Source organism: Stegastes partitus, unplaced genomic scaffold (assembly GCF_000690725.1).
Source record: "Stegastes partitus isolate 25-593 unplaced genomic scaffold, Stegastes_partitus-1.0.2 Scaffold659, whole genome shotgun sequence".
NCBI lineage: Eukaryota > Metazoa > Chordata > Actinopteri > Pomacentridae > Stegastes > Stegastes partitus.
Window position 1 is genome coordinate 279,545 of NW_007578390.1, and position 17,040 is coordinate 296,584.

General features: G+C 38.4%; 1 protein-coding gene across 3 annotated transcripts; it reads left to right on the forward strand.

Annotated features, from left to right (window-relative positions):
- Positions 1–362: 362 nt before the first annotated feature.
- postnb (periostin, osteoblast specific factor b) lies at positions 363–12,939 on the forward strand. 3 transcript variants are annotated; one of them, XM_008290193.1, is made up of 22 exons: positions 363–523; positions 1,060–1,158; positions 4,406–4,470; positions 4,705–4,862; positions 4,942–5,106; positions 5,201–5,347; positions 5,707–5,848; positions 6,660–6,872; positions 6,983–7,117; positions 7,756–7,904; positions 8,061–8,197; positions 8,385–8,515; positions 8,629–8,759; positions 8,960–9,062; positions 9,193–9,260; positions 9,562–9,607; positions 9,738–9,767; positions 10,209–10,361; positions 10,447–10,494; positions 10,886–10,966; positions 11,052–11,090; positions 12,292–12,939. In XM_008290193.1, exons 1-22 carry the CDS (start codon positions 405–407, stop codon positions 12,318–12,320), a joined length of 2,388 nt encoding a protein of 795 aa, XP_008288415.1. In that variant the 5' UTR covers positions 363–404; the 3' UTR covers positions 12,321–12,939. The 3 variants fall into 3 exon arrangements, with proteins under 3 accessions (XP_008288415.1, XP_008288416.1, XP_008288417.1); XM_008290194.1 differs by having other exon boundaries at positions 10,889–10,966; XM_008290195.1 differs by lacking the exon at positions 11,052–11,090.
- Positions 12,940–17,040: the final 4,101 nt, after the last annotated feature.

Consider the following 17,040-nt stretch of genomic DNA (forward strand, 5'->3'; position numbering starts at 1 on the left):
ACAACTTTAGAATGTTTCAAAATAACAGGTTATTTAGTGGGAAAAGCATCAATAATATATGAACCTATAAACCTGCATAGATGAGGAATGGCATCGATTACAACACACCAAATGTGGTGGTGGTCCTACTTTTCCTGCTTACTAATCCCTACTAATGGCATTCCATATAGAAAATAATATTCCAAATAAAAGGATTTATAGTTCATAATTCATCACATAAATAATAAAAAGTTCCGTATATTTGTGTATAGAAAAGTGGTTTCTGAGAGATTCTGGGTGGTCCATACATGTGAGAATCGTTGCCATCCTCCTAGAGTGGAGGGTGAGACTTGTGGTATATAAACTCCTGTTCTGCGTGTGCTCCCGTTACTCTGGGTCTGGAAGGGCTAGCTAAGGAATCAAGGATGAAGCTCCTTTTTGTAGCTACCTTTGCTCTCTTTCTGCTCTCTACATTTGACAATGCTGACTCCTCAGCTTATGACAAAATAGTCGCCCACAGTCGCATCAGGGCAAGGAAAGAAGGGTAAGCTCATCAATATTTTTCATTATTTTAATCTTTTTTTTTTTTTTTTTTTAAATCCTTTTGATTTCATGTTATTTTATTGTGCATGCATAAACCTTGAGCATGACAAGCATCAGTAGTTCTTATCATTTCTGCATGCCTGTATCTTTGTTATATTTAGACACAGTCTTCTATATTGTTTTGCAGTCCCCAGTTGTTGCACGAATATCAGTTCTTTATTTAATCTAAAATGTTACCAAATAATACTAATTTAAGTCAGTAATTGTATGAACCTGCAAAGATATAGCTGTTGAACCATAACTCAAAAGACATTTTATGTACAGCACGCATGGATATCATTATTCATATGTGACTGTCTGCTTTCAGAGACAGCAGGGGTCCTTGCCAAATAATTATTCATTCCTGACAGTCTGATGTCTTACCCAGCAGGGCTGTTTCTCACATAATTATTTACATGTGAATTATTTACTATTTCATAGATTCCTACTCCCGTTTCCCTGCTGATTAATGCTTTGCCCCCTTTTCATGATGATTAGACCCAATGTCTGTGCACTCCAGCAAGTCATGGGGACCAAGAAGAAGTACTTTAGCACTTGTCGCAACTGGTACCAAGGGGCCATCTGTGGAAAGAAAGCGTAAGTGTTGTTTTTGTATCCAGTGGGACAAGTTGTTCCTCCATTTATGGACATTAAAAGTTTACCCTGAGTATCAGTTATGCATGTCTCTTCACTGTCTGCTCCCTCTTCTTCTGCTCTTTCTTCTTTAAGGGGTTTCATGGAAACTTGGATGTTTCCATAGAGAGATAGACATCTGTTATCTAACTTTGAATTACTCCACTTAAAATGAAAAACACACTTGAGGAAGCAGCCCTAAACTCTTTGTATTGAAGACAGCCCCATTTGGTCCTATAAACTGTAAGTTAGGGTTTTCATAACTTAAGAAGCCTGGTCGTTGCTGGATGCCACAGCGGTGAACCACTGATTCCAGGATATGATGTGGCTGCAAAATGTTGACTGTATTCATGAATGGAAAAGTGTTCAGCTCAATCAGCTCAATTGTTCCAGCTCCCTCAGCACTTTTTATTTTAAACACTGATCAAGGCTATGACTATTTTGCAGTCTCCCATACTCTTTTCCCTCACATGTGGACATTGAAGCAGCGCCCACGCTGAGTTTCCCCTCAGTGCTTGACCAAGTCATGCTTAGTATGCACTCTAAATAGCCTTATTAATGAATATGCTGCTCATAATTACTGCTTAGTGAACTTGGCAAATGATAATGCTGGAACCAGCCAGAAAGTTTTTTTCTATTTCACTGGAGTTTGACTTGTAACTATGGAAACAATCTAAACATTGGTGGGCTGAAGTTGGATGCACACAGTAAATGTATTTACTAATTTAAACCTACCTAATGGTGTAGCCAGGTCTCCTAAAAGTGCAGATATATTCCTGTTAGTCACTGAAGTTTACTTAGATAAACTGGTTAAATTAAGATGGAATTGAGTTTTAATCTGGATTGAATTGTTTTTTGTTGAGATGATGGACAAACATGTTAAAGACCAGTTTAACTTTGTGTTGTAGTTTTCCTGAACACATTAGGTCTCATGACACAAGTCAAATTGCCTTCTTCAACCAAACTTACATTTCTGCTGTTGCGTCCATCAGCCTTTCTTCCACATCCTCCTCAGATGTTTCCCGGCAGTCTCCAAGAAATAAGCATTTTCTGTTTTTCGTAGTAATTGTTTGTCATAACTTTCAGCTGTGTTATACATGTTGCTTGTAGGAGAGTGCATTTACATAAAGCACATAGGTGCATTAACATCGACAAGTCCGTGTCACCCCGATTACCACTGACCAGGACTGAAACATTTTAATGGAAACGAAAACCAAAAATTTCAACAATGGTAATGAAAATACCAACAAAAATGATATTTTACCCAGTGTCCCTAAGCTAAAAGGCCCCTACTACCATCTTACTCATATGAAATACTTGAGGCTGACTAGCTGACCATGATGATCTAAGGCAGTGTGGAATAAATTAAATTTTCAGTTTGTGGCAGTTGGTGCTCAGTCTAACTCAGCCCAAGTATTTGTTTTTACCCACTGAGAGAACATTTTGACTTCCAGACCAATTCTGTCTCCAAGAGAAATTTGTACTACCAAACTTCCAGACTACCTATTAGTATGACAAAGTTATCACAATTGTTAATGGAACAGTACATTTGTATGCTGACAAGTCAAAAGTTTCCAGCTTCATGGCCAGACACAATCCCTCAGTGTGGGAAAGCAATGTAACGAGGGTTAAGCTGACTCAGCCCCAATGGGGCTTGTGTGATCTCATCCCAGTCCCTACAACTCCTTTCAACCTTGATTCAAATACAGCTGTTATAGAGGTGCATTTAACCATGACCCCGAAGCATTAGTCTGTACCCTGTCTGGAACATCAGCAGAGAATAAAAGAACAAAGTGCCACAGAAAACTCCCTGCTTGTGAAGTCTTGTCTCTTGACAGCGTTTTTACTGTTTCACTGATTTTTAGTCATCAGTGACCAATAACTTCTAACTAATCTCACACAGTTGTTCTTGTTTGTGGTAGATTTGTATCTTGTTTCTGGCCTGCATTCTAAAACACCCATATCTCGGTTATATCTGTGTGCACAAATGCCTGTACTGTATGAACTACAAATCACACACATGGCATTTTCCTGCTGTGCAGCTTTCACAGGGAAACTGCTGATGAAGAGGAGCTACTAAACTTTGGCACATTAGCACCCTTTTTTTTCTTCAACTGATTTTAACGTTATCTAGATCAATTGTATTCGCAACCAAGCATAATACTACTTTTTCCACTGTAACATTTGTAAGTAATCCATGTGTAAAATGAAAGCACTTGGTAGTATTCTTACTTTTGGCCATGGTTAGTTTAATCATGTTGAGCTTTAAAATGGGAAAAGAAGCAGCCCCTCTTGCTTTCAAACCATAAAAATCGGGTTTTTACCCCAATGAACTCCCCGGCCAACTCTGAGCGCATATGGTATTGTTTACCCCTAATAGCTACATCTGTGGTGTTCTTTATGTCTTGTGGGTCTTTTTTTTATTGTTGAATACCTGCTAGTCATTTGAAGTGAACTGTACATCTCCAAATGTCTAGTTTTCCCAGAGATGGAGACAGTGCTTAGTTCCAACATGATCAAACCTGCTGACGCAAGCCAAGCTTTCATCTTGCAGCCAAACTTCAGATTTTTACTACTCTCCTCAGGCTATGGTGTCAGGCACTTTGACAGTGCTTCACATTTCTGTTTATTAGCAAATAAATATTTTTCATTTGTGTCTAATTTCTGGAAACATAAATCATAACTACACATCTCTGTCTAAAGACTATTTTCTGAAAACCGTAAAACCTCCTGTGACAATGTTGTTTTTTTCGCTCAACTGTTTCCATACAGACTATCAAAACCTGTTTGTTGCGTTAACCAGAATTTCCTAAAACTCATCTCTAATTACACAGTAGTTCTTCAAGGCCAAAATCATAATGTTTTTGTGGTTAGTCCAATGCCAAGTAAAGTCCAAACTAATTGTTTAGCTACAGAGAGGAGGTTTTTGTTATATAAATTTACTACTGTAATGGTAGCATAAGCCTCAAGGCATCATTTCCATTAGGTTTTGGCCTAAGCTGTTGGATCACATGGTCTGTTTGGGTAATGCAGGAGATAATGAGTAACATCTGGAAACAGTGAAAACACCAACCCATCATTGAATGATGACTCAGCTCAAATCAGCAGCCAGAAAAAAGAATCCAAATTTCTTGTTGAAAGATTATTGCAAACTGTTTTTCAAAGGATGCACAATACCAACATTTGTGTCATGTGTATGCTTTTCCTGCAGGACTGTACTTTACGAGTGCTGCCCTGGGTACATGAAGCTGGACGGCATGCGTGGTTGCCCTGCAGGTATAGTCTGTGCTACAATGTTGTCATTGTATAAAGGTTAGATGAGGCCATATTCTCCACCTGTAGAACAGCTGTGTGCTATGTTTGAAAGCAGACCAAATAAACTAAAAGAGGATGCCATAGCATATTGCCAGCAGATTGTCTTTCTTTTGAAGCCTCAAATGTTTCAAAGATTTCTTGTTTCTATTTTCAGGAAGACTGTCTGATATCTAATCATCTTTATTTCTTTCCCAGTTGCACCAATTGACAACGTGTATGGCAGTTTGGGTCTAGTCAAGGCCACTTCAACCCAAAGATACTCAGACATTTCTAAGCTAAGACCTGAGATTGAGGGATCAGGATCCTACACTTTCTTTGCTCCTAGTAACGAGGCCTGGGAGCTTTTGGAAGAAGTGAGTCGGCATAAAAGCAGAAAGCTTCGGAACCTCTCAGGCTGTGATGATTTAACATGTTATTTTTCTCATCTAACAGGATGTGAGGAATGCACTGGTCAGCAATGTCAACATTGAATTGTACAATGCTCTTCATTATCACATGGCCAACAAACGCTTCTTGACTAAAGATTTAAGGAATGGAATGACAGTCACTTCCATGTACAATGACCTTGGTCTCCATATTAATCATTACTCCAATGGGGTGAGTATTGCCATTCAGTTTTGGCATAAGAGTCCCCTTGTGCTACTAAACGCACTCGTCAGTTGTGTAGCGTTGAATTGTATGTTATGTGTAGGTGGTGACTGTGAACTGCGCCAGGATTATCCATGGAAACCAAGTTGCCACCAATGGAGTTGTCCATGTGATTGACCGTGTCATCAGCGCTGTTGGAAACTCCATCCAAGATACTATTGAAGTCAATGATGACTTGTCGACTCTGACTGTGAGTACACACAGGGGTAGAACGAATAATAGCCTGGGAACTAATTGCATACACTGCTGTGGTTTGCGGCAGTTTGCAGTTTGCATTGCAGTTTTGATATCGGGTTTATTGTGGCAATGTAAGACAATTATCAGACCAAAGAAGAAAGTAATTTGTTTCTTTAGTTTTCTTTTAGCATGGATCATGGACACTACTAAGCACCACAGTATACCAATGTGCCAATATACTGCTCAATATTTGTCTGTTAAATTACTTTTAATTAGCAGTTTTTATGACTACTTACTGCAAATGTTTCTACTGTACTTTATTGTATATTGAAGCTCACTAAACATAATCGTGCTGGTGATATCATCTTCTAGGATCTGTTTACAAATGCTGAGCTGTTGGAAAAACTGGGTCAGCCAGGACATTACACTCTCTTTGCCCCAACCAACGAAGCCTTTGACAAGCTCGGCAGTGATGTGTTGGAGAGAATTCAGAGCGACAAAGAGGTTCTCAAAGGTAGATCCAACTGGACTTTCGGGCTTGCCCTTAATGCAGAATTCAAATGAACTGTAGAAGGATCATATTTATATTTGGCACCATGTTTGCTACGCCAAGTCTTACATAAAGAGGGTTTTTTTCCTCTCTCTCTTACATGTTCAAGTTCTTCAAATTCAAAACAGATGAAGCCACAATGAATCTAGGACTTGCACACGTTTAGCATTAAATGACAAAGATGTACTGTACAGTTTTAAAAAGAAGTCTCTTGCTTCAAGTCATACATTTAACTGTGTGTGAAAGGTTTTGTATTTTTTCTTCAAATTTTACTGTCATGTATGTTGAGAGTTTTTGTCTCAAACTTTGTCAAGAATTACATATGAAGCCTTATAATATATATAAAACCTTGAAATATACAGGGACTCTGAGCTCTTAAACAAATCCAACAAAACAAAGTTTCAACATTTTAAACTAGCTTTTTTTGTTTTTCTTGCTTGAACACTAAGAGGCAGGAAACAGCTGCTCCATTGAGCAAGCTGATCTAATTGGCAACATATCTCAACATTTTTTATTTGCCCATAGCTTGCCTTATGATGTGAGGTCAGAACCATTCCACACGAAGTTAAACAGAGCTTTCCAAGTCTTTTCTCTCAAGGACCCCAGGGATCCAAAGGGTCTGCAGGTTTCCTGGACATTATTTCCTCAGCTGCAGTTTAACATGAGAAAGAACATAAAGCTGCCAATGCTTTAACTGACCCACCATGCATTCAAATTATAATCTACTACTATTCAACTACACAACGCATTAATTTAAAACTTTGTCTCCTTTCAGCTCTTCTGAATTTCCACCTCCTGGACTCAGTCCAGTGCTCTGAGGCCATCATGGCTGGCAGCTCTTATGAAACCCTGGAGGGCAACAACATTGAAATTGGTTGTGATGGCGAGAGTTTAACGGTTAACGGCATCAAAATGGTGCGCACAAAGGACATTGTCACCACCAATGGTGTCATCCACCTTATTGATGACGTACTCATGCCAGACTCAGGTTAGACTTCTGTCTCCTCTTTTCCTATTTAAGCATTACAGAAATACATTGTGTTCTTCTGTAGCCTAATTTATATTTTAATGGTGTTGGGAATTCTTGTCTGCTTTAAGCTAAGCAGGTAATGGAACTGTTGGGAACTTCCCAGTCAACCTTTGGTGACATGGTGTCTGAGCTGGGCCTTTCTGCTGCCATGAGAGCAGATGCTGAGTACACTTTGTTGGCTCCTCTCAATGATGCCTTCACTGGTGAGTCACATATTGTTCATTATATGTAAAATAACAGGTGGCTAAATACCACCAAGTAGCTATTCACCCAGGAGAACATGCCTGGACCTCACCTGAGGGGAGCAGACATGCAATTAAAACAAAGTGCAATTAATTGAGTAAATATCTTCCTCTTCTTTTGTCTTTATAGACCAATAGTTTTCAGTGACATAAGGAATACACAATATGATTTCAAAGGAACTTATATTGACAGTATTGATTCTGGCATTCATATTATATTTACACTAGAATGTTTTTTATTGTTATACTATTACTACTGGTTATGCTTTTTACTGTTATTACTGTTTTTATGTGATGGACCAAAGAGTTCCCTAATCTATGGATTGAACCTTGCATTTAATGCATACAATTGTTCTGTCATTTTTCATAATTTTTAGGTAATTGGGCATGGTCCATCTGTAGCACTGTCAAGTCAATGATAGCAGATATGCCTTTCTTTGTTCAGAATATTGCAACTACTCCTCTTGGGACTTGCTATGATAACAACAATATTAATGCAGTTTCTGTTACCAAAGCCAGTGCATTAGATGCAAATGTACATAGTTTCCAGTGTGTTTCATTTTAAATGAGAAATATAAAACCTTTTCTTTCCTCTGCAGATGAAGTAATGTCCATGGATCAGAGGTTGCTTAAGATTATCCTGGAGAACCATGTCTTGAAGAATAAGATTGTTCTGGGACAACTGTACAATGGCCAGCGGCTAGAGACCATCGGAGGAAAAATTCTTAGGGTCTTCATCTACCGCACAGTATGTCCGCCTCTCTGGAGTTGTGCCCTAAAAATGTGGCTGGATGCCACTAAACACACATTATATGCACTACCCCTGTAATTTAGCCATTAATCTTTATATCTTTGAGGCATTACATGAAACCATTTGCCTTTAACTCGTGTGTTATATCTGCAGGCTGTGTGCATTGAGAACGCCTGCCTGATCAGAGGCAGTAAAGAAGGAAGCAATGGGGCCCTTCATCTCATGAGGACCATGTTGAAACCTGCAGAAAAAACTATGTTCCAGATTCTGACAGAAAATGGAGGGTTCAAGTAAGTCCAGAACCATGTTAATGAAAATGGACTGTGGTCTAGCATAATACTCAAACCACATCTTTCTGTGTCTTTCCATTAAATCCACATGGTACATATGGGAATGAGAAAGTGCTGTTGTTGCAGTATGTCAGCCCTCAGTGGTTTCTATAACAGCCAAGTTACTGTTTTCTTCTCTGTGATTCAGGATCTTTTTGTCTCTGATGGAAGCCGCCGGCTTGACTGACGTACTCCGACAGGAGGGAGACTTTACTCTGTTTGCCCCAAGCGATAAGGCTTTTGCTGGTTTGAGCAGCAGTGATTTGAACTTGCTGAAGAGTAGGTCTACCAGACTCCCTTCTGCTTTAAATGTGTTTCAAACATGTGTGTTGCTGGTTCAGAATCATGCTCAATAAACTGATAGTTTATATGTTTGCCACTCTGGATTTCAGGTGACATCAATGCTCTCAGAACGATCCTTCTGTATCACATCAATAACGGTATCTTCATTGGTGGCGGTTTGGAGGCAGGAGTGACAAACCTCCTGAAGTCTCTCCAGGGCAGCAACCTCAGAGTGCTGTTTGTAGGTATTTAGTGCATATATATGCACAAATAAATAAATATATATATAGTTCTGAAATTCTGCAAGATACTAACATTTACTGTAAATCAATGTTCATTCCCCATATTTTAGAATACTGGTTCATTCATGTCCCTAATTTCATGTTTTGGTTTCTTTTTTTTTTAATGTTTTTTTTTTCTGTAATTGTTTTCTCACCTCAGGCAAACAACTCTGTGCAAGTGAATTCTGTCCGAGTCCCTGAGTCTGATATCATGGCCACAAATGGAGTCATCCACTTTATCAACCAAGTTTTGTATCCCGGAGGTAAAAATGTCATCCAGTAAACTCTGCTGTATTCTCCCTTTATAAATCTGTCAAGACATGCATTTTATGTATTGTTTTTGTAATCATTGTAAAAGCCTAATTGTGGTTAACTCCCTACGCTTTCTTCCAGATATCCCAGTTGGAAGCCAGGATCTCCTCATGCTATTCAAGAGGCTCATCTCTTACATGCAAATCAAGGTGTCATATTAAAAACTGAGTTGTTATTATTAGAGCTGCGAGGCTTCTAAAGAATAGGGTTGGGTTTACTGCATGCAGTTATTTATTCCCTCTGTGACTGCCAAAATCTTTTTTTTTTTAAACTAATAGTACAAGTAGGACAAGAACCCACTTGAAAATCATCTGTGCAGAGATTTAAGCTCGAGGTTAACAGATGTGTCATGCTGCTTTTAGGTTTTAATATGCAGCATACTGTTGCACTGGACACCATTTTACAATGTGTTATCTGCTATAATGTGTTTTTTTTTGGTCATTTTTACAGTACATTGCAGGATTCAGATATCAGGAAATCCCTCTTACATTCATGAGTAAGTAGTGATACTATGATGCTATCATTCTGCACATGTTTTATTTGGTTCTTTGCACTTCTGTATGTTGAATCTTCTAAGAGGCATGCTTCACTGTCATTAATGGTTTTATATCTCCTGTTGTCATCAGAGACGATCGTCACTCGTGTCGTCCAGGAAGGTACAGTAATGATGATTAGAATATCATCATCATGTGATTCCTAATCAGTAAAATCTGACAGATCATAGATAATAATGAAACAGTTTTATGTGCAACGTTGACAAAACAAATAATAGTGAGCCACTGGATAATTTCTGTAGCAGTCAGCAAAATATAATGAAGTTGTTATTTTGATATTTAATATGATATTCTTAAACACAATTGTTTTTTTTTTTTTTAAATAGCACAATTTATGCAACTGTATCAGCTGTGCAATAATGGTATTATATATAAACACAATTTGATTATGAATCACATTTTTGTGAAAGCAACATTTCGGATCCGATGAATGGTCCATTTGCTATAATAGTCGCATACAGGTGGAAAGTTGCCTTTATCAAAGGAGAGTGCTGTGATTCTGTCATTTCAATGTGGAGAAACACATCTTCTTTGCTTTTACAGTTCCTGATGTAACCAAAGTGACAAGGGTTATCCCAGGGGAGTCCTCCATCACCAAGGTTACAAGGGTCATTGAAAGTAAACCCTCTGTCACCAAGGTTACCAGGGTCATTGAAGGTCAACCATCTGTCACCAAGGTTACCAGGGTTGTCACAGGTAAGTTGTTTTTTGCTTAAATCAATGTGTATGTGGCTTCATATCGTCTGTCTTCTCCAGAATTCATGAATGCTTCTGTTTCCAGGCCCTCAATACTCAGTCAGCACTGGCACCAGCAACGTGGCGCTGGAAGGTCGGTAAAACTAATACACATTTGAAAATACAGATTTCAAAATAATTGTTGTTATTTTAAACAGAGGGTATTATTGTCCTTGTGTGTGTGTTCATTGGTTGTCTGAATTTTGTTATTCTCATCTCCCCCCCATCTCCTTTATAATGTTCTTTAAAAAATCACCTATAAGTTAAAAATATATTTCTTAAATGTAATATAGTAATTACTTATGAGTGACTATTTATATATATAAACAAAACTTAAATATTATGTAAATCTTATCTTATGTAATCATGGCTGTTTTGGTACAATCTGTGCAATGTGTCATCACTGATGTCTATGAAGGTAAAAGTCACCAGCGTCTATTTACAAAATGTTCCACTTTGATTTTAAAAATATTTTCTTTTCTCAGCAGGAGTTGACCTTTCGGAAATTACCACCATTGAAGGGAATGCAAATTTTGACAGTGAAAGACTTACCAAATTCATCCAAAGTGAGTTTTATCATTTCACAGTCTGAGTAACTGGGAAAACAGTTCATCAATAATGTTTGACCTGTATGTTTGTTTGCCATTATAGAAGGCAATAATAGAGGAACTCCTTCCCGACGGGTGTCAGGTAAAATGAAAAAAAAAAAGAGGAAAGAGAAATCAGCTAGCCTAAATTGCAATCCTGCATTTTTAATAAATGCAGCACAGTGTGAGCTAGTCAATTTGAGTCTGCTGCTGTGTTTATATGGCATACTCGTCTCCCTTTGTCGTGTGTCCAACATGCCACTACAGTCATGGGGTGTGTACCTAAAGCAATAGTTTGGCTTTTTGAGAAATTTGGTTATCCTACTCACTTTCTTACCAAGAGTTAGATGAGATGGTTGACAGCACTTTCATTTATTCATGGTAAATATGAAGTGAAAGCCAGCAGCTTAACTTTGCACAAAATCTAGAAAGACGGAACAACCTGCTTACGTCTAAAGATACCAAAATCTCCCCACTGGCACATCTGAAGCTCACAAATTAACACATTATATCTTGTTTGTGTCATCACAGACAAAATGTTTTACTGGGGTTATGTGCTGGAATATTTCTCGGTCAGTAACTTCCTGGAGCCGCAGTGGTTGCCTGGCAACCTCAATGTGATGGCAAGGATCTCCAAAGAGTCTGGCCAAGAAATAATCCTCCACACAACCCCCTGTAAAACCACTATGTGTTGTTTATACAGTAGAGATTTGTACAGATTAAATAAACAAGAATTCATAAACTCTGGAGGTATTAGTAGGTGAGTTTTATTTCTATTGGACCAAAGCAGGATAGCTGTTACCCTCTGTTTCCAGTCTTTGTGCTAAGTTAAGTCAGCCAGCCTGCTGCTCACTGTAGCTTCATCGTTTCCATTCAGACACAGGAATGGTATCAGTCTTCTTGTTTAACTCTTGGCAAGAAAATATTTCTCAAAATGTCAGCCTGTTCCTTTATGCCAGCTGTGGGCTGCTCATTCATTTGCTGCCATGCTTTGCTGCCACAATGCTCACCTAAAAGCTATGCTGTCAATTGATGCTAATATCGCTGCAGCTGCTGTTCTTATGACATTTCATGAGGCCTACCTCCACTCCAGCATCTCCGTGGAGGCTCTATGTTTATACGCTCCCCAGTGGGGAAGGTCACCATCTTCCCTCCCACTCCTTGCTATGCTAAGCTTGGTGTTTTCACGAGGGAAGCGATGAGATCAAAGCATAGATGCCAAACCTCAACACAGTCCATGTTCTACATTTGGATTTTATTCTTTTCCATATGACTAAAATGTGTTCTATCTTTTTTTTTGTCAGCTGGCGGCAGGAGACGGGGAAGAGACTGAGCATGGACAGATGACAATATCGTCCTTATAAAGGCAGAGAGAGAGACACCAAACCCAGAGGTTAAACCAGGTGTTTGAAAACAGGGAATACACTTAAAATGTCAGTGATTTCAAATATACTGTAAAAGGTATAACTGACAAAAATAAAACTATGCTCATAAACAATTTAATGGTGCTTTGAATGTGTATACTGTATATTGAGTCTTCAGGTGCAGTATGTGTAAACAGCTCAAATGAACATTTTTGGCTTGACTTTAAATACACAGCATGTCAGGGCAGCAATAAAACCTTCTCAATGCAAGCCATTAGAATAGCAATAAAAACTTTGCAATTTTAAACATCTCTAGGCCTTTGCTAGAAGCGAAGGTTAAATCATAGAGATTTTACAAGCTGTTTGGAAAGATTTCTACATCTCAGCATGATAAAGAGTGAAAAAAAAAAAGTGTTTTCTGACTGTAACTGTTGTATTATTTTTGACTTCTTTGGCTGTAAGTTGTTTAAGGTTTTCTATAAATTTTTGTCTTTGCTTGTATCATTTGGAATGATGTAGCCAAATGCAGGTATTTTTTTCTTTCTATTTTTCAAACATCTTCCAATAAAGTGCTTTTGTTAAGATACATACGTGAGTTGGAAACGGGTGTCTGAGGAGATCGTGGTTTGGTATCATTTCTATGTCCTCGTAGAAAACGTTGCTTCATAAAAGACAGGCTAAAATATCAAATCTGCACTTTGTATTTTCAAGTACAAGGCATTTAAATTAATCGCTAAGGTTTCTGAGTCATCATTTTCAGTGGCCTAGCAATTCATCTGTAGGTTTAAGAGGCAGTCCTTTTTTTGAAACATCAAAGATGAAGAATTGCAAAGAGAAAAAAAAAATTCTTCCATTTCACAACATAAGAATGCAACCATATGATAAAGTGTATGAAACTTGCATAAAAATACAATTTATTTTAACTTTAGCAGCTGCAATATTCACTGATTTCCAAATGTTTTTACCAAATTAAACAGAAATGAATTCATTGCTGTATGTCAAGAAGGTGTAAATCATGCGTAAACTAGTTCCTGTAACAACGCCGCCAATTGAAATGTTTACCCTGAGGTTACAAGGACCTTATGTGAGCTGTTGTGTGCAGAGATTTGAGTCAGACCCAGCTCCTGTGTTATTTGGCCCAAGTGCAAAATACTTCAGGGCAGTTTATGGCTTCTTGGACAGACTAAAGTGGATAAAAACCAGAGTAGCTGCCAAGATACAAAGAAAACCTCTTGCGACATACAAAACATGAAGATAGCGAGATGTAAAAAGCAGTTTCTTTGGTCATCTGTTATTTTGCTGGGTTTTTTTTTTTTTTTAATTCACAGGACACAACAACAAGCTTTACTCAGCCTGGCAGCTGGTTTTGCTTGACGTGGTGAAGTCAACCTACTAAGCGTTGCCATTTACATGCCGCTTGGTTTAAAAATACTTCGATGACATCTTAAGCAAAGCATTGTGTTTGGTAATCCAGTCAGTGGTTTTTGAAAAAAAATAAAAAAAACAACTTGTCTGCCAGTTAAGGAAGCACAAAAAAAACATTATTTTAGTAGTTTCAGTCGAGCAGGACCAAGCGGTTGTGTGTGACAAAAAATAGATGATAGACCTAAAATCTTGTACCTCGTGGCATAAACATGTTCACATCTGCAGTCTGTGGCTGTTTTGACAGTAATATACTCTCAAAACATTCCAAAGTGCTTACCTTGCACATCTATGATTAAAACATGTAGCGCTGACAGGCTTCAATACTGAATGCTTGACATGACAATACGCAGGATATGTGACGCTGATAGCATGCATGTCTAGCTACGTGTTTCAGCGTGGTGAGGAAAGAAGAGGTGCCATACCTCCATTCGATGTTAAATAACTCTGTGTTCTTTCCAAAATGATTTAGTGTTTTGTCCCATGTGATTAAGGTCATGTTGTCATTTGATGGCTCTAATTTACAGTAAAATATTCTCAGCTGCGTGCTGTTGGGCATTATAAAGACATTCGTTTTGAGATGTCAGTTTGTAATGCTGGATGTTTGCTGGGAATTAAGGCGTAAAAATAAATCATTTATCCTTTGTATGCTGGTGTTTTTAAAATACGCTACCCTCTACTAGAGTCCCTGTGCAGCTATTATACACTCAGACTGTTTCAGTGACTGAGAAGCAACATGCACCAGCAGAGATTAAGTAACTATTTAAGGGAACTTCTACAGTAACATGCAATTCTTAAGAGAGCGAATACGTTCTGCACTCAGGTGCACGCAGGCAATATTTTATACATTTACAACATTTTCTGAGAATTGAGAAAACATCTGCTGTAGGATCATATCGCTTTTCCATTCGGTTTGGGATTTTTCCATGCTCTTCTCTGCAGTGATCTAACAATCAATTATTAAGGCATTTATGAGACTGTTGATATCACCAACAACAGACTCAGATTTCACTCGACTTGGCGTGACAGTTTCCAATTCTCATCACCAGCCGGCAGCTGTCTTCTGACCCAAAAGTGAAACCGTGCAGGCAGCATAGTCTCGGTAGTGCGTTGAATAAGCTTTCAGTGATCGATCATGTTCTTGCTGTTCACAATTTAGTGGACAAATAATGTACAAATGATAGGACTTATATATGCTTCAGATAAATCAGCCCTTTGGAGGTGTTTCAGACTTCAGCCTTTGTACTAAACACGTGTTGTTGCTGCTAGATAATTAGTGGGTGTTTGTTTCAGACTGACTAAAGGCCAGACAGAATATCAAAGAATGTTCGCTAATCCATTAAATACCTGACAGTTTATTAGGAAGGGAACTGGGGTGAACCACACTCTAATGGTTCTCACAACATTTTGCCAAAAGACTGCAGTTGGAAATAAGCCAGCTGGCACATTTACAGAAATGTTGATTAATGTGTGTTGTCCTTATAAATAAAAGAAAACAACTTTTTTTTTCTCCCTTCTGCATCAGTTCAGAATTTAAAAACTTCAGTCAGTTTTTAACAGTTTTTATTGTCATATTTAACTTAGCTGACCTCAAAGTAATGATTTAAATACCCTATCAAACTCCCAAATGTAGGAACATTTGCATTGAGGACAGCGTAGTCAGCATGCCAGTAAGTAGTGCAATGCTGTGGGTGTAGGATACCTTATCTGACCTGCAGATATGGATTCAGGGAACACATCATCTGTTTTTAATTGGCCCACATCAATCATCTGAGCATACCTGGAGAACGCTCTTGTCCAGTAACGTGTGTATTGCCATGGATGCAGCTGTACAAAAGTGACTCATCATGTGGACGCACCACTGACTCCTGAGTGCTGACATGTTTCTGGCACGGTGGCTGCATGCTTATTCTCTGTTGAGTTTTAACTGCAGTGGCATCATGTATAGACTTGGAAATGACTTATTAAAAAAAAACAAGTTTACCTCTCCATATGGCAAAGGGCATTCATCAGGTGAACATTTTGTACCCAAGCAGAGTAGCACTTAGTTCAGAAAAGTGTGTCTTTACCGTAAGTGCAGTGATAACAAATTAATTATGTGATTATAACACTGTTTTGACTGTTTTGTAACACCAAATGGCGAGGACGCATCTGCAGGAGTTTTAACCTATTTGATCCCAGCTCATCAACACGAGACACTCAGTGTTTACTTAAGCAAGCATGTCTCATGAAGCAAGAATTTTGGCTTTGCCTTGGGATAATTTTAGACCCACAGATTTTCTGTTGACTTGTTTATTGTTAACAGCAGCGTGCTGATATGAATCTACACATCGCTGAGTAGAAAGGTTCTGTATTGACCGAGCCAAATAAGCAGCTTTGTCCCATTAGTACTACCTGTAACGTATCAGTCGTTTTATGTTTTGCAAAGGTTTCATGATAATCTCAAAATAATAAACTAGGTTTTGTGGACGGGGTATCAGACTCCAAAAACTTCACCTTCAAAAACTCACTTTCCAGCCTGTGGTTTTACTCCCATTCCACTCGCAGATCAACAGTGATATACTGTCTTTCCACTACACGCCATACATTTCAACAGATGTCTTCTGTGACCAGAGGAGTCACTGAGTTCAAAGAAATGTGTTTACAATCTTATTGTCCTTCATCGCACTTCACCACTTCCACAAACTGTCAGCTCAACTTTGCTCTCCTGAGAACTGAATGATGCACAACTGAATGTTTGCGGCACTGTTATCAAGTCTGATATCATATGAGCTACTCCTAAAACTAATCAAGGTCATTCAACATTTTATGCAGTTGATAAAAATCTGTAGAGTGCAGTGACTTAATTTTTTCCGTCTTTGTGGTATGCGTCATAAAGAGAAACAGACTCAAAGTTACATAATCAGTCATGCTCTGACAGAATGCCAGGAATAATTGCCAGAGCGACATAAATGGAGCCTAATAAATTATCTTCTCTATGTTCGAAACAGACAATTTATTGAACGTTTTTGCCAAGAGTTTTATTTACTCTACTGCTACATGGATGAAACTCTTTCTCTCTAGAAGTGTATGTTGGATAAATATGCTTTTATGCACTTCCAATCCCAAATGTCTTTGATTAGCGCTTTATGTTAATTTTCATTGAATGTGTGCACAACAGCGTCACTGTCAATAATAATGAGGCCAGTTATCCCAGACACATAGCCTTATTTCTGTATGTTGATGAATGCCAAGACATTACATAATGTTTGGGTTGCACAAAAGATG